This window comes from Silurus meridionalis, chromosome 17 (assembly GCF_014805685.1).
Source record: "Silurus meridionalis isolate SWU-2019-XX chromosome 17, ASM1480568v1, whole genome shotgun sequence".
Taxonomy (NCBI): Eukaryota; Metazoa; Chordata; class Actinopteri; order Siluriformes; family Siluridae; genus Silurus; species Silurus meridionalis.
The window spans coordinates 9,907,460-9,935,259 of NC_060900.1; the positions used below are offsets into that span (position 1 = coordinate 9,907,460).

The 27,800-nt window shown below is 37.9% G+C and overlaps 1 protein-coding gene across 3 annotated transcripts; it reads left to right on the forward strand.

The window, feature by feature from the left end:
• kif5aa (kinesin family member 5A, a) lies at positions 1-27,800 on the forward strand. Of its 3 annotated transcripts, none has more exons than XM_046872026.1 (30): positions 1-507; positions 1,420-1,507; positions 2,566-2,639; positions 3,102-3,206; positions 3,508-3,556; positions 3,775-3,830; positions 3,919-4,006; positions 9,264-9,388; positions 11,244-11,348; positions 11,502-11,650; positions 11,878-12,026; positions 12,330-12,547; positions 13,026-13,094; positions 13,983-14,189; positions 15,680-15,826; positions 15,930-16,118; positions 16,230-16,347; positions 16,518-16,567; positions 17,349-17,455; positions 17,837-17,938; positions 18,051-18,111; positions 19,381-19,452; positions 19,592-19,696; positions 19,822-20,038; positions 20,382-20,523; positions 20,627-20,691; positions 20,793-20,820; positions 24,383-24,569; positions 25,876-25,962; positions 26,447-27,800. In XM_046872026.1, the coding sequence occupies exons 1-29, from the start codon at positions 379-381 to the stop codon at positions 25,879-25,881; spliced, it is 3,207 nt and encodes a 1,068-aa protein (XP_046727982.1). In that variant the 5' UTR covers positions 1-378; the 3' UTR covers positions 25,882-25,962; positions 26,447-27,800. The 3 variants fall into 3 exon arrangements, with proteins under 3 accessions (XP_046727982.1, XP_046727983.1, XP_046727984.1); XM_046872027.1 differs by having other exon boundaries at positions 24,395-24,569; XM_046872028.1 differs by lacking the exon at positions 24,383-24,569.

Sequence of the window (27,800 nt, forward strand, 5' to 3'; positions counted from 1 at the left end):
AGTCTGGCTGCACGCACAGCAGACCGCACCCTGGCCTCCGCATCCGCTATAAACTGAGCGCAGCATCCTTCGCAGCATCATCTGCTAATAGACCGCCATCTCGCGCAGCCTGTCCAGGCAAAGCAACAACAACAACAACAACAGCAGCAACACTATTTTTGGAGGAGGAACCGTTTTTAACCAGCTTTAGCCACAAGTCAGAAGGTCGGAGCCGAGATATTCCGAGCGTCTCTTAAAATCACACGCTCCTGATCTCGGTGTCATCCGGATATTTGGACACTGCGAGTATTTACGCCATTCCAGGACCATCCGCAAACCCTGACACTGTTCGTCTCTGAATCCTAAGAAATTCCCTGATTCGCTTTTTTTTCTGCCAGCATGACTGAGCCTGTCGCAGAATGCAACATCAAGGTGCTGTGTCGGTTTCGTCCTCTGAACCAGGCCGAGATTCTGCGAGGAGACAAATTTCTTCCGACGTTTCAAGGAGACGACGCCGTCAGCATCGGGGTACAGATGATTTATTATATTTATTATATTTCCAAACAACAAAATAAACCATAATTCCATAATTACAAAGTGTAATGATTAGGATTAGTATATTGATATGACGTCTACGATAGTGATAAAAAAAATGGTCAAGATGACGGCCTGGATGACGTCATCGCGATGGTTTTATTCATATTTGCTATAAAAAATAAAATTTGTGTTCGGTCCTTTGTACACATTTGTGATATACACTAATAAAATGGCTTGCCTTTTTTCACCTTGCAGTGAGACTTGATTGTACCCACACTGCATTGCACTAGGCCATGTCCTTGGATTTTTATTTTTATTATTATTTTTATTTTTTTTTGCACTATGTCTGTTTAATCATCATGCCATATAATGCTAATACTGCCCAATGAGCCTGTTATACATTATATAATTCTTTTCAAATGGAAAATCCTTTGCTCTTAGAATAAAAAAGGCGGAGGTGCAGAAGGGACGTGCAAAGAAAGATGACCTCAGATGTTGAGCCTAATTTAATAATGCAAATAAAACAACCAAACAGGAAAGTGCATTCAGATACAGCTCAGGTTTTGTTGAACTTCATTGAAAACTGGTATCGTATTTAACGAATCTGATTGAGGGAGTGTGGGAGGTGAGTTTGAGAGGGCAGTAATGATACATATTCCTGGTGCTTTGTTTGGGAGTAAATGGTAGCATTCAATTCAACTAAAGTCTGTTGGCTCTGGATGAGTCCTGCTCCCTGCATTAACAGACATTATAATTGATTATGAGCTCTAGATCTTATAAAAAACGAAGATCTAAAATACACTGGAGAATGCATTTCTCTTAGATGAATATACAGTATATACAACATAATAATATACAATATGGCAGTTTTTTAATGCATGGGTGTGACTCTTGCCTCTTTAGGGGAAGTCTTATGTATTTGATCGTGTGTTTCCAACCAACACCACCCAAGAGCAGGTCTACAACACCTGTGCCAAGCAGATAGTTAAAGGTAAGGCCAAAACTGCTCACATATCAGCATTCATCAGCATCCATTCATTTAAAGGTATCAGTACAAAGACATTCGCTTGCACTTGTATCATGTTGAATAAAGGTGAATTGCTATCATGAAAAATAAGGGAAATTTAAAAATTAAACATAATCCTATTAGTATTGGTTGATTGCTTTGTGCTTACATTTATTTTAAGTCTTTTGAGGAAGTGAGCTTAAATGATGTTCAGAAATTTGAACCTTTATGTGTTCTCTGGTTGGCCTCAGGGGAAGACTTAAATGTTCTCTGTAGAACCCAATATAGAGTATTTCTATATCTTTAAGAAAGTGCTTTCAGTACAACCCTTTTTAAGAAGTGAAAAAGCTTTAAAGCATTACAACAAAAGGGTTCATCAAAGGTTTTGTGAATACACCAGTCAGTTCTGTTTGTAAAAAAAGGTTTGCCGTCTAAATTTATTTAAATAGGAAAACACTGTAGGGTTCTACAAAGAAACACATTAGTGCCAGGTTTTATATAGAACATTAGGGGTGTCCTTAGAAGGTGAAGCCAAAAACCTAAATAAGTGGAATTTTCTAAATTGTTTGAATAACATATTAACATAGAGGTTTATGTATCAAATGTTTTGAAAAGCATTCAAGGTTTGACAGTGTGTATGTAAAAATAATAGATCTATATATTTCCAGTGCAGTAGCATTGCATTTGTGCTCCTCTATATGAGTACAAGGGGAGACAGATTGTTTATATTGTATACATGGAACAAAAATCCTATGTCCACACACAACAAATCAAATGAAACCCCTGACTCATCAGCCAATCTGATTTCAGGTTGTTCTCATCACTTAGGCAATGATGACTTCGACATGCATGGGAGGTATAAGAAAAAAAAAAATGACCACAAGTCAGTGCAGTTGAATCATTGCACTGTGCTGATCTAACGAAGCAGATACACCGCTTCAAGTCAGCTGTGTCCAAGACAATAATTAAAAATAATGATGGGAAAAAGGGGAAAGTAATCTTTTCTGGATTTTTTGTGTGTTTTTGTACCTACAATCATGCAGATGTACTGGGCGGCTACAATGGCACTATCTTTGCTTATGGGCAAACGTCTTCTGGAAAGACCCACACCATGGAGGTATGAAACAATTTTAGCTGCTTTTTAAGTAATCTCAGTGCTGGTACCAACCTGGAACTGATTATTTCCTATAAACATACATCCTAAAATGTTTTGTTCCTCTTATACTACAAATTTTTTTGCCAACAATTAAAAAATAGCCATTTATTAACAAGGAATCATACTTCTGATTTGAATAGAATTACATTTAATGGTGTGAAAGTCCATTATCACTTTCACTTTAACAGGTACAAACATATGTTCCTTTATTTATAACAGTTTTTATTTAAAACAATTTTTAAAACCAACTTGTGACAAGAGGAAAAACATTGTCTGGATTCACTGACACTGAGTGTGTCCTCTTAAATAAACATCTTTTACATTTTGTGGTTTTGTAAATCCCAAATGACAGAATCAAAGCCACAATAATATGCTGATATGAATGGTATTAATAATAATTCTATTATACCGATTTGCTTTCAGGGCAGCCTGCATGACCCTCATGGGATGGGCATCATACCCCGAATTGCTGAGGATATTTTCAACCATATTTTTTCCATGGATGAAAACCTGGAGTTCCACATTAAGGTATATGATGACTTCAACACACACACACACACACACACACACACACACACACACACACACACACACACATTTTTCTTGCCATTCTTCTAAGGATTTTCCAATGACAAATTTACATTATGTCCAAATGTCCAAATAAGGTCTAAACTGTTGACAAAATTTTGATCCCACCAATTTTTTAATGACTAGTAGTGACCACTAATATAATGATTGTAATCCAAAAATTATTACTTATATTAAATGCATCTGCTTTACCAAACCCTTAAGTCTGTGTCTCTATCTGTGTGTCTTAAACAAATGTTAGGTGTCCTACTTTGAGATCTACATGGAAAAGATCCGGGATCTTCTAGATGGTTTGTTGTATTCTCTCTCTCTCTCTCTCTCTCTCTCTCTCTCTCTCTCTCTCGATATATATATATATATATATATATATATATATATATATATATATATATATATATATATATATTTTTTTTTATTTTTATTTTTATTTTTTTTTTTCACTACACTATAGTTTTTGCCATTCCGCTATTCTGTTTTATTTACGTGCCCTTTCACATTCTGTATGTAGTCACCAAGACAAACCTGAGTGTACATGAAGACAAGAACCGTGTGCCCTATGTTAAGGTACATATCCTCATCTTCACATTTTATAAATTTGTTTACTATTTGTAATGAAGTTTAGATCTGACTATTGCCTGTTACTCACTTTTAGGGCTGCACTGAACGCTTTGTCTCAAGCCCAGAGGAGGTGATGGATGTGATTGATGAAGGAAAGTCAAACCGCCATGTTGCTGTCACCAGTAAGTCTTTTAACACACTATTTCAAAATTAGTCCATTCAAGTGTGTGCATTGATTCAGTTAATATACATTTATTGCTTATTCTGTGTGTATAAGAAAGCAATGAATGGGGGCAAATATTTGGGGGAAAAATAAATTTTAGTATGACAAATACATTTGATATGAGTTGATGACATGAAGACTTTTTGGCTATTAATCAAAATTTTGTTTTGATTTGTTTTTTGGCAGTTAATGACTATTATGGGTTCTTTGGTTTCTCGCTATAATGTTTCATCATAAACAAGATGGTTATCACCAGTTATTGGTCTTTAATGAGTCCATTAAATTTCAAAAGAGTGTCTAGAATATCACCCACAAAACAGCCTCAAATGTATTATTATTATTTGCTAAATGTCGATTTTGTGCTGTGAGTCCGTAACAGTCTGCAGGAAGTGGTACAAACATGATTCTACAGTATGCATGAATATCTAAAATAAACTTTAAAACCAAGATGTAAGACATGATTTCAGCTGGTGGTCTCTCCAAGTTGAGGAAACCAATATATTAACCACACATGAAATTCAACACTCCTCCAATATGTAATCATACACTCTCTGAATACCAAAGTTTGGGCTTTTATGTTAATAAGTGTAGTGAAAGATTTGATCTGAACTATTAAATTCAATAACATTCAAAATAGATTAGATGATTTGTATATCAACTCACTATAAAGGTAGTCCAGATAAAGTTGAAACTGCATCTTTTTCTCTTGTTTTGGCCTTCCATCCACACTAAGAGAGTTTTTTTGTTCAGCAAAAAAAAAAAAAATTAAATGCTCTCCCATGACAATAAATGTGAAAATGCATTTCTCGCATGCAGTGTGTACTGTGAAAATGATAATAGTTCCAAACAGTGGTGTATTTTTAGTCATTTGATGGAGTCAGGGGGGCTAATATAGGTGTGTTAAAAAAAATCAGTTTTCATCTGTATGAATGTGGATTTAATCTGAGGGGTCCCGATAGATAAGTAGGTAGAGCATGATGTTGTGGGTGCAGGCTGCACAACAGGTTCACCTACTGGCCAGTAGCAGTTTGCTCTGGTGTTGATGATAGAGGATCATATTCAAGTTATTGCACAAGAGAAACTCCTGGCAATTTACTTATGTATCCTTTAATCAAAACACTATTGATAGTAAGTCCAACTATCCTCATTATTGCCATGAGTTGCTAATGATACAACAGCACTTAAAATGACGAAGTAAAAATATGCAAACCTCTAAGGCAAAAAAAAAAAAAAAAAAAAATTAAAGAATGCATAAATTAAGCTCTATGTAGAATTGGTCTTCTCTGATTTTGTTCACTACTGACGAAAAAAGAGACTATTTGCATTCTGATTCTGAACCTGCTGAAATTATTTATTTTAAATATTTAAAATATTGAAGTATACTGTAGGAATTTTAGTGTTAGTGCCTCACTGGTTTTTGTTATCTGTGTTGCTGAATAGTGGATCAGTACATATTACTCTGTGGTATGTATTGTGTGATCCTTCAATTATTCAGTGCTTATTAAATTTTAAAACACATTAAAAAAAAAAAACAGTTTGATTCTAGGATTTTTTTTTCCATCATTGTGATGTGAATCATAAACAAGGAAACGTGTGTATATATATATATATATATATATATATATATATATATATATATATATATATATATATATATATATATATGAATACATGAATAAAGCATGGCTGATGTAACTCGACCAGGTTTTTATTCACACACAGTTTGATGAAAAGACAGTGTGGTTTGGGCATATTATGATCACTGCCTTCATCAAAACAATTAGTTATCATTCTCATTATAACATGTTACTTTGACATAGGAGATTAATAGAAAAAAGACATAATTGAAAAAAAAAATTATAATAGAAAAAGTATATTTTACTCTGCAAGTATTTGAACAAATACAAACATAATTCAATTACTTATATTTAAAGTTGTATTTCTTCCCCAAATTATATTTTGTATTAATAATCAGTGCAATACATTTTTTTTATAGTCTTGTACTAATACTAAAGATAATGATACTAAAGTTTATATTGATACCAAATAAAATATTATTGTATTTTAACAACATTAATAGGATGTGCCTAGTTTAATCTTGTATATTAACTGAATTTATACTAATATGGAGTTTTGAGCAGCTTGGTTTCTTTCTACATGACAATTCCCTGCATCTTTCCCGAATCACTATGCGGTTAATTGAACCATACAACATTACTTATGCTTGTACAGCCAGTGTCACCTAGACACTAAAGATGAGCACTCACTACATGCTCCCTGTCTTCAGTGTTGACCATCTTAAAGACACAGTGTCGGGCTTAGACATCCCCAGTGCTGACTGCAAAGAGATGCTTATGCTGGCACAAAGCTGCTGATACTTGAATGTTTGGCTAGCAGATTTATGCTTTGGCAGAGTCACATCTGATCTAAATATCTGCACTCTAAACAGCTCACCACTCACATAATCGACAACCACTAAGCATAAAAAGTACAGAAAGTAACTTTCTGGGTGAATTACAGATCTAGTGACATAGCTAAAATCGATGATTCACAAGCTGAGACTGTGCAATGGCCAGGTTACATGAGCCTCTAAAAAGGTTCAGATAGTTCTACAGTTCACAACTACGAATTTAGACAGTAAGCTGAATCACACCAAAGCACACTGGCACATATTTCAGTGAATTTGACAGCATAAGCAGGTCAGATTGGGCAACAGAAATTCCACTGATGACTGTATTACACCACTGGGGCTCCCAATAGACAGTGCTCTAAATTCAGATTCATACTTTCCAAGCACAAAATGCAGACATGCTGATTACATTATAATTCAAATTTATGATCTTGTTGGAAGAAATGCTAGCTAATTTTACTGCTAGCATTAGAGCAAGTGGTCCCTATTGGTAGTGATGATACACCTATGCAAATATATGGGCCAACTCTTTTACACACAGCTCTCAAATGTTATAATGATCCACCCCACTGAATGTGTACATATCCATCATGTCCACTGTTAAATGCACTATACAAATAACATTGAACACATATCAACCATGCAAAATCTGTGCCATTCTTTGGATCAGCCTCCATATAACATCAACATAGCAACAAATAATATCAGAATCTTTAGACAATACATGTGGCATTTTCTAGGTTAATGCAACCAAGTGTGGATAGCTACAAACCATCAGGGGCAAATTCTACAGGGGTCCCTTAGGAGATTTATGTCCAATTCTCTCTGTTTCTGTATAATTAATTTTTTGTATTTACCTTTGCTGTGCAAACATGCTATGGTTTGCATCCAAGGATGTGATGACACCTTTTTCATGTCTTCATTACAGGCATTATTATGCTCGCCTCTCAGTTTCAGTTAGGCTGCTTTGTGTGTTCCTGGATGCCAGGTTTATTAATGACAGCTGTCACAATCCAACTAGGGTTGCTGGAATTGTTTTTCAGCAGTGGGATACCAGCCTGCAGCCAGAATTCTTTTCAGCACTCTCGACAGTTGCTTGTCCTTATCCCATTCAGATGGACACAGACTCTACTTTTTCTCATGTCTTTAGAACAGTGCGCAATTAACAAGAGTTATCACAGGTGATTACTTAGGGAACTGGGCAGCAACCTGGTGCCACAGGGATGAGGGGGTGTATGGCAAACAGCTGTTCCTTTGCTGTGTGTTAGTTTGCACAGAGAGAGCTGTGACAGTCCGCTGCACCTACCATCAGAACAACAGAGGGACAAGAAGTTCTCTTTACTTTGCACCAAATCTTATTATCCTATCCAGGCTTAACCACGCTGAAGAAAACACATCAACTAGGAATATGCAAAACTGTGGCATAGACATTTTGATTTTGTTTTCAATCAAATTCAGTACTTTAATGCTATTCAGTTCTTACTGGTCATTATGTAGTGGCAAATAATAATAAAATAATAGTATACTGTACAGTGCATTCATTTTCAGTATTACTTTTTTGTATTATTCATTTTTATTATTATTATTGTTCATAACCCAACAGTATAAAACAGTATTAAATCTGAGAATATTTGCAATATTGAACTTGAACAATATTTAAGCTAATTTCCCTATTTCTATTATTCACCATTAATGAATTAATGAATTGCCCTAATTAATACTAAATGGCCATTGGAACCTGAAGGAGAGCAGCCCAGCATGTGATATTGCACTATTGCTGAAGCTCCATAAAGTCTCTGTTTACATGTGTGATGTAAAATCTCCAAATCCTAAATAATAGTTTCATGCTTGAATAGAATCAAACAGAACAAAGTTTATTACAAAGAAAATAAGATCCTCGGCAGAGGGATGTCTGTCACAAGGCACACACACACACACACACACACACACACACACACACACACACACACACACACACACACACACAGTGAGTGAGTGAGGAAAGAAATAACTCCTCTTGTCTCACTCTTGCTTTTATTACTCTTCACTCCTACCCCTCCCATCCCCATGCAGCTCATACAACATATTCATACAACAAGTTGCCTTTTCCTGGAACAGAATGTTTTAGAGCATGTAGCCATATGAAAACATATGAAAAAACGACCTATTGGGGGGGAGACAGAATGTTCTTTACTGACGCACTCTAAGGTTCATAATGTGTTAAAAGTGAAAAAAAAGGAATTAAGTATGTAGTATGATTGAATATGATTAAAAGTTTTCCATTACACAAGCCTCTGTGAGATACCAAATTGACATGTTTATCATTTATATTAGTCAATACTGCAGCAAAACGTTGAAAAAACTGTATGCTTGGACTATTATCTAGTCTTGCGCATGTTGTTTGCAAGAGGATTTTGAGATGACCTTGAGAATGATCCTGGAACTTCTGCCTAAGATAATATAAGCATCAATCAGCACCAATCATCTAATAAAACCCCAAATCTCAGTCAGTTCCATAAGATTATGGCATATGTGGTTATCACTACCCCTAAATCGGGTACAAGTATAGCTTTTTTAGCATTTTTATTTTTCAATTTTCTTATTCTGGTAAAGGTCATTTTTAGAATGGTAGAGTTATGATATTCAAATGAGTGTTCATTGAGTCCACTATGTTTAGTGGTTTGTGTGCTGGAGAAAATTGTTCTTTGGTTACTGAAATATACTGTAAATATATCCATTTCTCCTTATTTCATTTTAACATTATTTCTGATTCATCTGTCTTTCTCCTCTTTCTTCATTTTTGTAGATATGAATGAACATAGTTCTCGCAGCCACAGCATATTCCTGATCAACATCAAGCAGGAGCATGTGGAAACCGAGCAGAAACTTTGTGGAAAACTTTACCTTGTGGACCTGGCTGGTAGTGAGAAGGTGCTTTTGTGTTGTAAACTTGCAAATACACTATTAAATGCATGTCATTAAATGCATGTCAGCATTTAGTAACTCAGGTATGCTTTATTTTAAGGTAAATTGTGGAGGATAAAGGGTGGAGTTTCTCAAGAGTGAATATTTTCAGGGTTTTTGCTAAAACACAATGTGCAAACAAACCATTAGGGAGCAAAATGAAAATGGTTAATATTCTTAGCTATACTATCCCTGTGTTATTCAGTACTCTCTATATATATGTGCTTAGAGTGCTGGGTAAATGAGAAGAGGTTGCCCAAGTAATGAGTTTGAAATTTCACATGTAAAACAGTGAAATAGTTTTCAGAATGTGAATCTGACTAATTCCTTCATCACTGTTAGAGTAAGTGTCTTTCATAATGCAGGATTGAGGAAGCAGAAGTTTTAGTTTTTAAGTCTTAATGAAACCAAGTGGAATTTAAATCATACTGACAGTTTATTTTAGATTTGCTTATTTTACCAGATATGCATTGGGCAAATATTCTTTGTCTCGTTGAGATAATATAGCAGAACCCTGTGTCAGATAACCTATGGTTATAATAAAAAAAAAAATCTATCTAATTGTTTAAGAATGCAAGTCCTTTTAAAACAGGCAATATCCAGTTCTACATTAGGACATCGGTACCTCCTTTTCATGAGGAGACCATCTAACAAAACACCTGTAGAATTGTGTAAACCCCAGCAAGCAAATTTATACCTGTAATAGTGGGAGTAAAATTATTTTAAATAGTTTAAATCTTGTATAATTTATAGTGACCATATCTACACTAATGATGAACTCTAAGTAAATACTGGTTGAGTTTCTGTGCAGATTTTTATCTGTGCTTACTTGGGCCTGGGATTAAAAGGATAGAAGGGACATTTACTAAGCCATAATTGATATTCAGATATTTATAGTGACTATGTTATATAGATATGCATAAATTGAGATGAGATGAGATGAGATGAGATGAGATGAGATGAGTTGAGTTGGTTTGAGTTGAGTTAAGATGAGTTGAGATGAGAGGAGTTGAGTTGAATTAGGATAAGTTGAGTTGAGATCAGATGAGTTGAGTTGGTTTGACTTGAGTTAAGATGAGTTGAGATGAGATGAGTTGAGTTGAGTCAAGATAAAATGAGTTGAGTAAAGATGAGATAAATTGAGATTAAATTTGATTGGATGAGTTGAGTTGAGTTGTGTTGAGTTAAGATAAGATAAGATAAGATAAGATAAGATAAGATAAGATAAGATAAGATAAGATAAGATAGATGAGTTAAGTTGATATGAGATGAGATGAGTTGAGATGAGTTGAGTTGAGTAAAGATGAAATAAGTTGAGTCAAGATAAGATGAGTTTCGTTGAGTTGAGTTAAGTAAAGATGAGATGAGTTGAGTTGAGTTGAGTTAAGTTAAGTTGAGTAAAGATGAGATTAGATTAGATTTGATTAGATGAGTTGAGCTGAGCTGAGCTGAGTTGAATTGAGATGAGTTGAGTTGAGATAAGATGAGATGACGTGAGGTGAGATGACGTGAGGTGAGATGAGGTGAGGTGAGGTGAGGTGAGGTGTGGTGAGATGAGATGAGATGAGATAAGATCAGTTGAGGTTAGTTGAGATGAGATAAGGTCAGTTGAGTTGAGATGAGTTGAGTTGAGTTGAATTGAGGTGAGGTGAGGTGAGTTGAGATGAGGTGAGGTGAGGTGAGGTGAGTTTAAGCTTAGATCTTAGAGATCTTTTCACAGAACGCGTATTTACTTTATATTCAGTCCTGCATGTACCGATGAAGTCTGAGACTAACCTTTGTTTTTGTTGTTGTTGTTGTTGTTGTTGTTGTTGTTTAATAGGTCAGTAAGACTGGTGCAGCCGGAGCTGTCTTAGATGAGGCTAAAAACATCAACAAGTCTCTGTCTGCACTGGGAAATGTAATATCTGCTCTTGCTGAGGGAACTGTGAGTACACACACACACATATACACACGCACACACAAACAAACAGATACAAACAAACAATACATTCAAATGCAAATACAAACACATAAATGCACATTTACTCGTTCATTAACTTGTGTGTATGTATGCATGTGTGCCTGTGTGTGTGAGCAGAAGACCCATGTGCCATACCGTGACAGCAAAATGACTCGGATCCTTCAGGATTCTCTAGGGGGAAACTGCAGAACCACCATGTTTATCTGCTGCTCTCCTTCAGGTTTCAATGAAGCCGAGACCAAATCAACACTCATGTTCGGACAACGGTATGAGAAATACACAAAACACAATAATGTAACCAAATAAAAATAATAAGCCACTGATTTTTATGTTAGTAACGTTTTAGTAAACTTAGATCTCATTAAGAATTTTGTATTCATTTAATACAGTTTTTAAGATAATTATTTTCTTTTTGTCACTGCCCAAACCCTTTTTTTTTTTTTTTATTTCTGATGTGCACCATCTGTAAAATCTTTTTCTGTCACCCTGTCAGAGCTAAGACAATCAAGAACGCAGCCTCCATCAATTTGGAGCTGACAGCAGAACAATGGAAGAGGAAGTATGAGAAGGAAAAGGAGAAGAATAAGACTCTGAGAGACACTATTCAGAGGCTGGAGGTTGAGCTGAAACGCTGGCGCAATGGTGAGACAAACGCATGGTACCCACATGTGCATGCACACACACACACACACACACACACACATACACATACACACACACACACACACACATACAGTAAAAACAAAAATTAAAAAATGCAAATAAAAAAAAACTATCACTTTATTTTGTTATCTTAAACTGTGTACTTGTAGGCTTGGCATAATTTAACCTCACCAGTTGATTTACTTTATAGCCATTTACACTATTAATTTAGAAATATAACCACATAACAAATCTTTGCATGCTGCTGAGTCACTGCCTTCTCTTTGTTTATTAATCATTAAGGAGAGGAAGTGCCAGAGGTGGAACAGGCTTCTGCCGACATGATGAAATTTGAGAACACTGATGAGTCTCTGGACAATGAGAAAGAAATCGAGAAACAAAAGGAGAAAGAAAGGGAGAGGAATTTGGACACCTCCTCCATCGTGGTGCGTATCTCGGAGGAGGAGCGGCAGAAGTATGAGGAGGAGATCCGGAAGCTTTACCGCCACCTGGATGACAAGGTTTTCTCTCCAACATGCCCATGCACCATCTGTTTGTGTAAACGTGTAGCTTTATGCTGCTGTACTTCTATTAGGCAAAAAAAAAAGTTTCCAGAACCCCTAAATGCCTAGACATTTGTATCTGTTGCTTCATTAAAATCTGCCATTTGTCACACGTTTTAAACTGATTAAACTGAAAATGGTACAGAAGCACACATGTATACACACACACACACACACACACACAAGTGCGTATATATATATATATATATATATATATATATATATATATATATATATATATATATATATATATATATACAAATATTAAGTAAGAATCAGCAAGTATGAAATATCGTTCAAAATGTCTGCCCTTGTTCCCTTGGAAATCTTTTGCTTAGATATTCATTTCTCTCTCTCTCTCTCTCTCTCTCTCTCTCTCTCTCTCTCTCTCTCTCTCTCTCTCTCTTTCTTTCTCTTTTTCCGTTTCTGTGTATAGGATGATGAAATCAATCTTCAGTGTCAGTTGGTTGAAAAGCTTAAACAGCAAATGCTGGCTCAAGATGAGGTGATTGTATTTATTAATTAAAGACTTTACTATACTGAAGCGGTTTACATTTACTTGTGACAATTATGTTAATATGCTGTCAGTATTGTCCAGAGGTGGAAAGAGTAATCAAAAATATTCTATTAAAACTAAAAGTACTGTTACTTCAATTTTACTTAATTCTAAGTAAAGTTACTGGTTTATAAATCTAATCAAGTAAAAGTAGAAAGAAGCTAATTTAACATTGACTGTTTTTAACAGTGGGGGTGGGGTGGGGGATTCTAGCGAAGATCAAAAAGGCCAAGGAGATGTAAATCTCAAACTAGTTGTTTATAATTAAAGGAACACCTTTACAAATTAATGTGCAATAACACAAAAACCATATAGTCTATAAGGTGAGTCTGATGTAAGTTATGCACTTTTACTGCTGCAACAAAAAAAATCCCCTTTTATAATGTAATTTATGATAATTAGAGAAATTGCAAATGCAGATTCAGAATTCAGCATTTCGCTATCAGCCAGGTCTGCATAAATGGCATCTGGCATGTCCATCTGAATCTTTCTTTCTTGTAAGTTTTGTAAGTTTGTTCTCCACCCATCAATCAATCAGTTTTCGTGGCACGATTTTTGTTTTTATTATTTTATTTTATTTTTTGTTTGTTTTTTTACTCAGTAATGGATATGATTTAAAATGTAGTTAAGTACAATACTTCAAACAAAACACACTTAAGTAAAAGTTAAATTACAGATAAAAAAAAAATACTTTAAAAAGTAAAATTAAACAAAAAAACCCTGCTAAATTAGAATAATGAGAGTAAATGCAATTCATTACTTTCCACCTCTGGTATTGTCTATGTGTGGGTATCTCTGTGTGTGTTTACGCTTATAAAAATGATCTGTGCATTATAGCTGCTTGCTTCAACACGAGGGGACAGTGATAAGGTGCAAGGTGAACTGGGCAGGCTGCATTCAGAGAGTGAGAGCGCAAAGGCTGAAGTGAGGGAAGTGCTGCAGGCGCTCGAGGAGCTTGCCGTCAACTATGACCAGAAGAGCCAGGAGGTGGAGGAGAAGAGCCTGCACAATAAGCAACTAGCTGAACAACTCAGCCAAAAAATGGTACAGCAGTCCACACACACACACGCACACGTGTATATACACTCACCGGCCACTTTGTTAGGTACACCTTACTGGTACCGGATTGGACCCCCTTTTGCCTTCAGAACTGCCTTAATCCTTCGTGGCATAGATTAAACAAGGTACTGGAAACATTCCTTTAGAGATTTTGGTCCATATCGACATGATAGCATCATGTTGCTGCAGATTTGTCGGCTGCACATCCATGATGCAAATCTCCCGTTCCACCACATCCCAAAGGTGCTCTATTGGATTGAGATCTGGTGACTGGAGGCCATTTGAGTACAGTGAACTCATTGTCATGTTCAAGAAACCAGTCTGAGATGATTCGCGCTTTATGAGATGGCGCGTTATCCTGCTGGAAGTAGCCATCAGAAGATGGGTACACTGTGGTCATAAAGGGATGGACATGGTCAGCAACAATACTCAGGTAGGCTGTGGCATTGACACGATGCTCAATTGGTACTAATGGGCCCAAAGTGTGCCAAGAAAATATCCCCCACACCATTACACCACCACCACCAGCCTGAACCATTTATACAAGGCAGGATGGATCCATGCTTTCATGTTGTTGACGCCAAATTCTGACCCTATCCCAATGTCGCAGCGGAAATCGAGACTTATCAGACCAGGCAACGTTTTTCCAATCTTCTGTTGTCCAATTTTGGTGAGCCTGTGCGAATTGTAGCCTCAGTTTCCTGTTCTTAACTGTCAGGATTGGCACCTGGTGTGGTCTTCTGCTGCTGTAGCCCATCCGCCTCAAGGTTCGACGTGTTGTGCGTTCAGAGATGCTCTTCTGCATACCTCGGTTGTAACAAGTGGTTATTTGAGTTACTGTTGCCTTACTATCAGCTCAAACCAGTCTGGCCATTCTCCTCTGACCTCTGTCATCAACAAGGCATTTGCGCCCACAGAACTGCCTCTCACTGGATATTTTCTCTTTTTCGGACCATTCTCTGTAAACCCTAGAGATGGTTGTTGAGTAAAAATCCCAGTATATCAGCAGTTTCTGAAATACTCAGACCAGCCCGTCTGGCACCAACAACCATGCCACGTTCAAAGTCACTTAAATCACCCTACTTTCCCATTCTGATGCTCGGTTTGAACTGCAGCAGATCGTCTTGACCATGTCTACATGCCTAAATGCATTGAGTTGCTGCCATGTGATTGGCTGATTGGAAATTTGCGTTGGCAATGAGCAGTGGGACATGTGTACCTAATAAAGTGGCCGGTGAGTGTATATTCAAATATTAAGTCAAGTATAAAATATGTTTCAAAATGTCTGCCCATGTTCCCTTGGAAATCTTTTGCTTGGAGTTTTCTCTGTCTTGCTCAGATATAAATTTCTCTCTCTCTCTCTCTCTCTCTCTCTCTCTCTCTCTCTCTCTCTCTCTCTCTCTCTCTCTCTCTCTCACTCTCTCTTTCTCGCTCTCTCTCTTTTTTCCCTCTCCCTCTTTCCCACTCTCTTTCAGGCCAGTCTAATGGAACTGGAAGCTGAACTGGCTCAGATGCAGGAGGTGAGCTCGCAGCAAAGGAAGCGCATTGCTGATGTCTTGAATGGCTTAATGCGAGACTTGAGTGAGTTCAGCGCCATTGTGGGCAATGGAGAAATCAAACTGGTAAATATGTACACACTAGTTATTTCTAAATAATGCTAGTCAACGATGATCGGCCACAAAATGATTGTTATATTTTTCCTAATTTGTCTGTGCGTCTTTTCAGCCAGTAGAAATCAGTGGCGCTATAGAGGAAGAGTTCACAGTGGCCAGGCTATACATCAGCAAGATTAAATCGGAGGTGAAGTCGATGGTGAAGCGGTGCAGGCAGCTGGAGAGCATGCAGCTAGAGTGCCACCGCAAAATGGAGGAGACTGGCCGAGAACTCTCCTCCTGCCAACTCCTCATCTCCCAGGTTTAGATTCTGAGAGTGATGATAAACTGTTTAGACTACTAGTCCTTGTGTTAGGGACATATTGTATAATGAATTGATTGAAACTAACCTCCGTGTTTGTAATGTTTGTAGCATGAGGCAAAGATCCGCTCTCTCACCGAGTATATGCAAAATGTGGAGCAGAAGAAGAGACAGCTAGAGGATAACTATGATGCTCTGAGTGAAGAACTGTCCCTATTACAGAATCCAGGTAAGGCACACATATAATCTCATGCATATTAAAATTATATATTAAATAATTATTTAAATACTATTAAATAATTAATAGTGTTTAAATAAATAAAAAAACAGACAAGCTTTCATGTTCAAGAAAAGGCATGCATACTCAAAAGTAAAACCTGGTTTTAAATGGCATTGCAGAACAGCTGGAAGGAGCAGAAAAGCCAGAGACAGGTGAATCTGAAGCAAGGGTAAGTGTTGATACTTCTGTCTATGAATTTTTCCAGTCAAATGCATTAGCATAAAACCCCAGGCAATTTTATCCGAATTTAGTAAACACTTTCAAGAGAAAGGTTTACAGTCAAAAAAGATTGATATTACAGTTACACCTTTTACATCTGCCAGGGAAGTGTAAAATTAGTTAGTGACCAGTAGATAAGATGAAATAAATGTTCAGACATGGTTTCAAAGCATATTAGTACAAATCTGAAAGCAGAACATGTATGTATGACAAAAATAAAAAACAAGAGACTTCCATCTTAGACTCATTAATTAAGTATTTACAAAGACATGTTCCAGTATGAACTGCTTGAATCAAGCACAAATGAAAGTTATTAGTGATGTTGTTTAGGTATTAATTCAGATAATAGACAGACAGACTGGAAACATAGACAGCATGCAAAATGTGATGACCAACCTACCTATCCAGATGAAAATTCTACAAGTACATAATGCATAATTCATAATGCATAATAAATGGTTATGCTGCATTACCTTTTACAGCATTTAACATGCACCTTACCATAAATAATAAACAAATAATGTCTCATCTGAAAGTATTGGATTAGTGAGGCCAAATATTTGTTGTGCTATTCAGTGAAGGCATGTGGTTTTAAAGCAAAAATTCTGATCTAGCATCTCATATGTCTTCTGTGTACAGCAAAAACTAAATAACTTGTTCTGCCGTTTGAGCGGACTGAATATATTTGCATCTATGAATAGCATTTTTTCTCTCCATTTGTGTCATTCCAGAAGGCTGTTCACAGCGCTGCAGGCCAACGTGAACCTCGCCACACTCAACTCAGCCAACTGCGTGATGAGATCAATGAGAAACAACGCCTTATTGATGAGCTTACGGAGTCAGTAACATATATATATATATATATATATATATATATATATATATATATATATATATATATATATATATATATATTTAACTAATGATCTATTAAACACTATGTTCTGTAAGTTATTAGCACTATAGTGTAGGGGACCTAATTAGACTTTTACTATATCTAATAAAAAGATTGTACAATTTCTATGCATAATATCTAGTAAATACAGTAATTATTTTGGCAAAATTAATGACTGACTAGTTCTTTATTATAAGTGATTAGCTTTCATTGATAGTGGCACATATTGTGTAATATCTTTTGCCAATTAGAATACAAAAGTGCTTCCTTAAATTAATTCATTAGATAGCTATCCATATAACTTTTCATAACTTCTCCCAATAGTAAGAACCAGGCTCTGGAATTAGAGCTGGCCCATGTGCGATCCGACTTCAGCAACCTGAAGCTACAGGAGGACACAAAGAACGCACGCTTGGAACAGCTATCGTAAGTCAGAAACAGTGGCAGGACATGTGTAGGATATATAGATTGTATGTCTGCAGTATAGCATCATATGTTTTGACATACTTTTCTCACATACATTATGGTTCTCCCTCAGATTTCAGCAGGAGAGGCATGAGCAGTCAAAGCAAGATCTCAAGGGCCTAGAGGAGACTGTCGTGAGTTTATTTTTTGAGTTCATCCATTAATTCTTTTTGCCCATTCTTATGGCGATTGTGAAGGGAGGGCCAGTTAACAGATGAATATAAAGCACAGTGGTGTGTATTGAAAGGAGCATTTGTGGCAAACCTGATAGAAGAATGGTAAAGAGCATCAAGTTTTGATAGGGTGGAATTACAAGCAACCCTATATATAGTGTCTCCATAATCTAACATGGGTAAAATGGTCACTTGAATAAGAATAAGTTTGGCAGAAGTGGTGAAGGAAGAGCGGTTTCTGTAAAAAAAAACAAGCTTGACTTTGACCTTAGATTGCAGCTTTGATATGTGGATAGAGAAAGAAAGTGAACTTTCCAACCAGATGCCCAAGTAGTTATAAGCAGTGACTTGTTCTAAAATATCCCCCTTGCAGGTGGTGATATTAAGGGCAGGAGGAGGCGGAGTACCCCTACGGCAAAACCACATACTTTTTGTTTTGGAGGTATTGAGAGTTAGTTTGAGTTGTGTAAAAGACTGCTGTAGTTGGCAAAAGCTATGTTGCAGGGTAGCTTGAACAGCATCAGGGGAGGGACCTATGGTATAAAGGATTGTATCATCGGTATATAAGTGAATGAGTGAATTACCAACTGCCTGGGGAATGTTATTAATATAAATTGAGAAAAGTGTGGGACCAAGGATGGAGCCTTGGGGAACACCCCTGGTGACCGGGAGAGAATGGGAGAAAAGGTTTTCAAATCTTACACGTTGAACCCGGTGAGAAAGATAATTTGAGAACCAAACCAGTGAGTGATCAGTGACACCAATGCTGCGGAGTCTGTGGATAAGTGTGTTGTGGTCCACCGAGTCAAAAGCTTTTGCAAGATCAATGAATATCGCAGCACAGTTTTGTTTGTTATCTAATGCAGATGTAATATTGAATGTATGTCTGTCTGTTTCTTGAATCCCAACTGTGAAAAGTTGCACATTTGTTAAGAGATTACAGTGGCAGTGTAGACTTAATTAGAGAACAACATAGAAAACAACAGAGAGTCAGAATCTATATGAATTAAGAAAAAGTATTGTATATATATATATATATATATATATATATATATATATATATATATATATATATATATACAATAAGTATTCAGACTCTTAACATTTTACTGTTATAGAATTGTGATGTGTGTATATTTTATGGAACCTCCAGTGTGAGTAATGAATAATTTTCCTTTTAAGTTCACCCCCAGCACACTTCTATCATTTTATGTCCTTCCCACCTTATAGGCCCGTGAGCTCCAGACCCTCCACAACCTGCGCAAGCTGTTTGTTCAAGACCTCACGACTCGAGTTAAAAAAGTGAGGACCAGATCAGGTTGCAACAAATGCATGCTAGTGACTGAATGATACTTTACAGGCACATATTATAGCCTGTGCTATTATTACTAGATAAAGTATTTTGCTCCTCTCTTTATTATTCTATCCAATTTCTGGCCAGAGTTCAGAAATTGGACCTGATGATAGTGGGGGGTCTAACACCCAGAAGCAGAAGATTTCCTTTCTTGAAAACAACCTGGACCAGCTTACAAAGGTTCACAAACAGGTAAAAGAACCATGTGTTTTTGTTTCCGCTATTGAACATTTCCATTAAACATTGAATAATGTACATTTGAATTGAATAAATGTCCTAAAATTAAATTCCTCTCCATATTTCAACTTCCTCTCCAGCTGGTACGTGATAATGCAGATCTGCGCTGTGAGCTTCCGAAACTGGAGAAGCGTCTTCGCTCTACGGCTGAGCGCGTTCGGGCACTTGAGACGGCACTGAAGGACGCCAAACAAGGTGCCATGAATGATCGGCGCCGCTACCAGCAGGAAGTGGAGCGTATTCGGGATGCCATGCGTCTGCGCAACGCCCTGCGCCGTCCACACACTGCTCAGATTGGTACTGTAGCCTGAGAGTGTCGCAACTAATACATTTAAAGGAAATAACAGATAGACTTTTAAGTCTAACTGTTATTTCCACAAGAATAAAGGACAGGGTTACTAGGTTTCTTTAAGCCTCTATATGAGTTAATATACATCATCAACTATAGAAGTCCCAAGAGTGTATCCAGAGAGTAACGTGCAGAATTATATATAAAATTTGAGGATCGGTTTTATGAGCTTTAAAAGAATATATAATATGAGCATTTACACAAGCTAAAGGTGCAGGCAAAAAATTATTCAGATATTAGATTTTATTTTTTGCTAAATTTTAGTATGTCATTTGCTTTGTTTTTTCTTAGCAAAGCCAGTGAGGCCTGGGAACTATGGCACTGCTACGTCTCCCACTACATCTCAATCCATGCGAGCTAGTGAGCCTGTGACATCATTCAGCAATGTTCTGTTCCAGAGAGAGGAAAAGCCAGTTTCTCAGAAATCTAATGTGTAAGTCATTTTAACCCTTCATATATTTATTTTCTTCTTTTGTCTTCTTTCATCGACACTTCAATTTCTCTTCATGTATTCTGTATATTCTTGTGTTTTGCAGAGTTGGTTACAGCACTGTGAGATCTATAGACATTTTAAGCTCCTACCCGCTGGATGTGGAAAATGGTTGGTGTATCTACTAAAAGCATGATGTTATTGCGAATCAAAATGTACATCTTTGTCTTTGAGTGTGCATCCAAAACTAATATCTATTCTTATTATTTTAGGAAACAGCCCAGACATTAATGACAACAGGTGGGTTATTATACATATTTATATGCTCAGTTATGTGATGTACAATTAAGTGGTAGTGAACTTCTCATCATAAAGAAATTTTGAAGACAAAACACAAAGCATGAAGAACTCATAATTTTAAATTTTTTTATCTCTTACTACTAATCAAGTTGCAGCTCACAAATGCTCACTAAAAACTGACTAAATTATTACACAATACAATATTCACTAATTATCATAAAATGAATAGATTCAATATATCTATTACTAGAATAATAGATATGTTGAATAGAAATGAGAAATAAGTCAGCATAAACAGTAAGTTTCAGACAAACACACACTCATGAATGAACACAGAGACAAGCACAAAAACATGCATCATATTCAATTCATATTATTATCTGTTATAAGTTTGTCAGCAATTTATACAATTCATATTTTATTAGCCACAAACATAACCATGCCTTTTTATGATCATTAAATAAAATGGAATTTAAAATGTAAAGAAAATGTAAATATATAGTTGTCACGGATAGACCAGGCGTCGGGAACCGGGAGTAAAACTTTATTGTTGTTTATTGATCTTAGCAAACACGAGAGTAAGTAACAGGAAACAATGAACTTAACTGGGGCGTGCTTCACAAGAAGCGTAGCGAGAAGCATGGACAACTCAGAAGGTCGTAGGAACGGTAGGTAGGCGGGATGATTTATGGTTAGTTAACGGTAGATCGGAAGACGAGTGAAGGAGAAGAGGGACCATATAAAGGGCACGGGTAATTGGAAGACAGGTGTAGGTGATTAGTAGTAGGGATAGGCTGAGCAAGAGTGTAGAGCATTGGAGGGAGGCATGACTGGTGGCACTCTGATATTACACCCTCCTCCAGGGCTGCTCCTGACGCCCTAACCCAGCGCGGGACCTCTGGGTGCGTGGCGGTCAGGGTGATTGAGGTAAAATTCCCCCAGGAGTGCCGGGTACGGAGGGTTGATCCAGCACCTCAGAGGGGGGTGGATAGTTGGTAGCTCCAGGGTTCTCTGTGGTAGGGGGAAGAGAAGGGTTTTAGGAGCAACACATGGGTGGATGCGGAACCTGTGAGGGAGGTCGAGCCGATAGGACACATTGATCCGCTGATCTTGAACGGCCTAAGCTATCTGCAGGTCAGTCGGAGGCGCAGATCTCGGGTCAACAACCACACCTTGTCTCCTGGTTGGTTGAAAGGTGCTTCCGATCTCCGAGGATCTGCAAACCTTTTGTGGTCCTAATGGCTCTTTGGATCTGGGTGTGTGCCGACTCCCACACTCTCTCGCTCTCTCGGAACCAGTGATCCACCAAGGGGACATTTGAAGGTTCCTCCATCCAAGGAAACAGTGGAGGTTGAAAGCCAAGCACACACTGAAATTGGGTCAAGCCGGTGACTTCTTGGCGTAGGGAGTTTTGTGCGTACTTAGCCCACGGGAGGAATCTATTCCAGCTGTTCTTGTCCAGTGGCAGAAGGATCGGAGGTAGCGTCTAAGCTCCTGTATCTTCTGCTCTGTCTAGCCGTTAGTCTGTGGGTGATAACCAGAAGACAGGTTAATAGTTACACTGAGTAGCTTAAAAAACGCCGTCCACACGTGGGACATGAACTGAGGACCCCGGTCTGACACTATTTCTTCCGGGAGGCCAAAATTTTGAAACACGTGTTGGAAGAGTACCTCCGTGGTTTCTAGAGCTGTAGGCAGACCTCAGAGGTGAACCAATCTGCAAGATTTGGAGAAGCAATCTACAGCTACCAGGATGTATGTGTTGCCTTCAGAGTTCGGCAGATCTGTGACGAAGTCGATTCCTATATGGGACCAAGGTCATTGTGGGGTTGGTAGGGGAACCAGTTTTCCCACTGGTAAGTGGCATGGTGTCTTTGACATAGCACAGACAGAGCAGCATTGGACGTATCTTTCAACATCTCCAACCATACCAGGCTACCAGTAGCAAGATCGGCGCATAAGGAGGGTCTGTCTCCTACACGGGTGGCCTGAACCTGGAGCCTCGTGGACTGACCTCAACAGAGGTTGACAGCAAGTCCTTGAGACGAATGTCCTCCCCTCAGGGCATTCTGGTGGGGCAGGTTCCCTACGGGTTGCCATTCGGATCTCCTCATCAGAATTCCACATGATGGGATCGAGGATGAGGTTGGGTGGAATAATAGGTTCCGGGTCTGTGGGGTCGTTGGGGGCATAGATTCTGGACAGGGCATCCGCTTTCCCATTCTTGGAGCTTGGAGGATAGGTGATGGTGTAGTGAAAGGGGTTGAAGAATAAAGCCCATCTGGCCTGACAGGGATTAAGGCATTCTTGTGATTGGTGATCACCGTAAACAGATGCGTTGTCCCTTCCAACCGGTGCCGCCACTGTTCCAGAGCCAGTTTGATAGCTAGAAGTTCTCGATTGCTGATGTCATAGTTCTGTTCTGCGGGAGAGAGTTTCTTCGAGAAGAAGGCGCAGGGTTGCAAGTGCCAAGGGTTACCCATATGTTGGGATAGAGCGGCCCCTACGCCTGTGGAGGAGGCGTCCACCTACACTATGAATGGGAATTGAGGATCCGGGTGTCAAAAGAGAGGGGCGGTACTGACCACTTTTTGAGCTCTATAAAGGCCTCCTCGGCCTCCTGGTTCCAGACAATGGTTTTGGTCTTTCCCTTCAGCAGTGCGGTGAGCAGGACGGTGAACAAACTGAAATAACGAATAAACCTCCGATAGAAATTGGAGAATCCCAGAAAGCGTTGGAGCTCTTTTGTGGAATCCGGACGTGGCCAGTCCAGAACTGCCTTAACCTTCCCCTGGCCCATTTGTACCCCCGACGGACTGATGTTGTACCCCAGGAACTGTACATTGAGTGTAACTCACACTTCTCCAGCTTTAAGTAGATGTGGTGCTCCTGTAATCATTCCAGGACTTGGGTGACATGACCCCGATGTTCCGTTAGATTTTAGAATACTTCTAAAGTATGATGAGAATGTCATCAATATAGACGATGAAGAACCGATGAGGGAACGGTCAGAACACCTTGTTCATAAACGTCTGGAATACGGCTGGAGAAATGGACAGTCAAAATGGCATTACTCAGTTCTTATAGTGCCCTGAGGGGGTGATGAAGGCCGGCTTCTATTTGTCGCCCTTGCGTATGCGCACCAAGTTGTAAGCACTCCGGAGGTCTAGCTTGGTGAAGTCTAGCTTGGGCTCCACGGAGATCTTCCAGGGCGGCCGGGACCAAAGGGAGCGGGTAAGGGAGTTGTACTATTTGGGAATTGAGATTTCAATAATCTATACATGGCGGGAGAAGAAGCTGGATGACGCTGGAGAAGAGGATGGGTGATGAAGCCTGTTTTAAGGTTTCTTGTATATAGGTCCACTGTGGTAAGTGCCCCGGTGGCTATGCTGAACACTTCAGCAAAGTGGCTGGTAAAGAGCGAATATGAGGTGGTCAGGGCACTATTGGCATTCCATATAGCTCTCGCCCATGACAGACCCTTTTCGGTTAGCAGGGAGATAAGAAAAGCCACCTTGGAACGATTGGTGAGGAATTTAGTAGCCTGCATTTCAATGTATAGGTTGACTTGCAGAAGGAAGCCGCTGCACTCGGCCGCTTCCCCGGAGTATGAAGCCGGAAGAGTCATTGGGCTGCCGGAGGCAGGCGGTGAAGCCACGCTGGTAGAAGCCGGAGTGAACACCTCCTGGAGAGCAGCAACGAGTTCCTTGACTGGATCCGTGATTGGAGCTGGTTGGGGATCCATCAAGGTTAGTTCTTTTCGGTCCGATCTTCAGTCAAGGATAGACCAGGCATCGGGAACCGGGAGTAAAACAGTGTGTCGTTTATTGATCTTAGATAGGCATACACAAGAGACTAAGTAACAGGAGTGCAGGAAACAATTAACTTAACTGAGGCGTGCTTCACAAGAAGGGTAGCGGGTAGCATGGACAACTTGGGAGGTCGTAAGGACGGTAGGTAGTCTGGATGATCTATGGTTAGTTAACGGTAGATCGGACGGCGAGTGAAGGGGAGGAGGTACCTTATAAAAGGGACGAGTAAATGGAAGACAGGTGTAGGTGATTAGTAGGAGGAAGAGGCTGAGCGAGAGTGTAGAGCGTTGGAGGGAGACGTGACTGGTGGCTCTCTGACAATAGCATTAAAAGAATTTTAAATGTGCTGGAAAAATAAAATAGAATTTAAAATATAATGAAATATAATAAGAACAAATACAATAAAAATAAAAATAAATAATGGAATTTGGCTATGAGTTATAGTAGCAAGTGAAATAGAATATACAGTATATAGTTGAGATGAGATTCAGTACTTGCAGTCTGTGCAAGTTGTGCAATTAAAATGTGTGTTTGCAAAGAGGCAATATGAGTGCATTCATTTATTTCTACACAATTTTACAATTGTCAACTGATTGAATAAATGATTGTATTGTATATAGAAACAAAATCTATAGAAACAGAATATTTAAAATCATCCTAGCTTAATTAGAAATGTATACAAAACATGTTAGAGGGACAGTTTTTGTGTTTATTCTGTATTGGAATAATCAATATTTCTGTACACACATTATTATTATTATTATTATTATTATTATTATTATTATTATTATTATTATATATAAAATATAATGAATTTCAACAATACAAATGTGTATAATTTAAATAATTATCTATATATTATGCACATTCTTAGGTGAAAAACACGTATACACAGGTGGATGGGTGATACATGATACATTGTGGACTGAATCATTGGTTTTGAATGGCTGTAACTGGAATGATTAAGAGGAGATTTTAATGTGACTTGGCACATATTCTACCTGTGTTTATCATTTCTTAATGAGATTTGTATTACAGTAAATTTAATAGTGAGCCATTTTGAAAGTATCACTAAGCACAGCTTATGATAAGCTGTATTGATTGATTTAGTCCCACCTCCTTTTACAGTTTTATTCACTTCTGATTATAGAATTACAGAGAAGATACAGTGTAATGCTTTAATCTTAAATGGGTATGTGTGTGTGTTATATCTAATAAACACTATGAACTCATTGTGTTGCAGGAGTGATGCACACTGTGGCAGTAGGGTGGAACCATCCAGACATTATATCATGCAGCCAGAGGCTGCAGCCAGTTAATCACCTTACTGGTAAGCACATTTACACACTTGCATACACTCACTTGCTCTCATTGTGCACAGAATTAAACATATTACGTTATAGGTTTTTGTCATTACTTTGTAAATAATCACAACAATGGTAATAAACTGTATACTTTACAAACAATTAGTGTTTAAATGACTTTTACATTGTCAGTTGTCCAGCAGACACACATAAAGTACATGTAATCAGTATTAGCATTTAACTAGCCTTTGATTTCCATGGCTTAATGTTAGCTTTGTTCATAATTATTTGGTTTTACTTTAACTAGTCGAAAAGTATAAAAGTAAAACATCAAAAACCAGTTGACTGGACATTGAGACAACATTGCAGATAAATTACACATACATGCAGTGGGGCTTTCAATATAATTCAACCCAAAATCTGTTCTCAGACATTTTTATTCATCTTTATCTATGATTCCTTTTTTTTCCAACTGTTGCCTGATGGGTTTATTTTCCTTTCCTATTTCAGATTCCATGCATGCTGTCTGCTTTCTACGTCTACTTAGAACTTGCCGGATTTACAAATTCCCAGACTTCCTTGTTTTGTCCTGTCTAAAACTGTATATCACCGAGTGGTTCCTCACTATCACAGTCATTATTTCCATACTGCACTCTTATAGTTCTACCTTGTATATTTCATAGCAATGCTGCATGTTTGTCCTGTATAGTTTAAGGAGCATAATTTATATCTTGAGACACCTAAATAATTTCCTGAAGCATTGCTACTTGTGAAAGAATATAAAAAGAAATGTAATTGTTGTAAATTCCTAAAGCGTTTTTAGAGCAAGTATATGAAAACCTTCAGTAAATCCAGACCATAGTGACAAATATACATTGCAGCCTTTGGAAAATCTAGTCTTTTGCTGAGCCTTAAAATAGACCGCTTTTCCTGCCTGTATGTAAATGCAAGTCTCTGTATTATTAATAGAAAGCTGCAGGTGTGATTGTATTGGTGCATACATTTTAATGCACATGCTATATCCATGTACTGACTACCTCCAGTTATTCTAACATCATGTAAATGCTGTCATCTAGTTGAGAATGGTCATATCAATGTCAGGAGGATCATGGGAAATTTTTCAGAACATTCTATCAAACCTATTGTCAGCCGCAAGAATTATCAACTTCTCAAAATGGATTGAGTTGAGTTGGGTCGATTTTCCCAAATTCTAGTGAGGGGTTCTCTTTCTCTTTGGACAACCTGATCAGCCAGTCAGGATAGGAGAAAGCATGAACAACATGGAGCAGATATTGGTCGTCATCTACAAGGGCTTAATGATGTGTTTATAATTTTTGCTTTGCTTCAATCTACCTTCTTATTCTTACACATGTCTTTTATCCATTTTGTCTTCCTGCCTATCACTCTCTTCCTCTTTCCCTTCTCTTATGCACCATTTCACCGATATTAGTTAGATCTGTGTGTGTATATGCCAGAATCCATCTCACTGGTATCTATATTTTATCAGAAGAATATTTGTAAATTATGAATATTGATCCTACTGTTCTTACCTGATGAAAATATCGATGCAGAAGGTTATCGATATAAATAAAGATTAGTGTTAGAAATATGAATCACAATCCTTTTCCTAAGTGCTAAGCCAGGAAACGTTCTTAATCAAATCCGTACTGGATCCATCTAGTAGATCCATAGATTCATCCATAGATCTACTGTAATAGTGAAGGACTAAAACTTGAGATTGTCTACACATTACTCATGTCTTATGTTTAGGTCAAAGAGTGTACATTGATGTAGTTTATGTAGTTTGTTGGTTACCAGTTGCAAGAAATAAATGTTCATTAAAGACAATTACACATACTCTGGA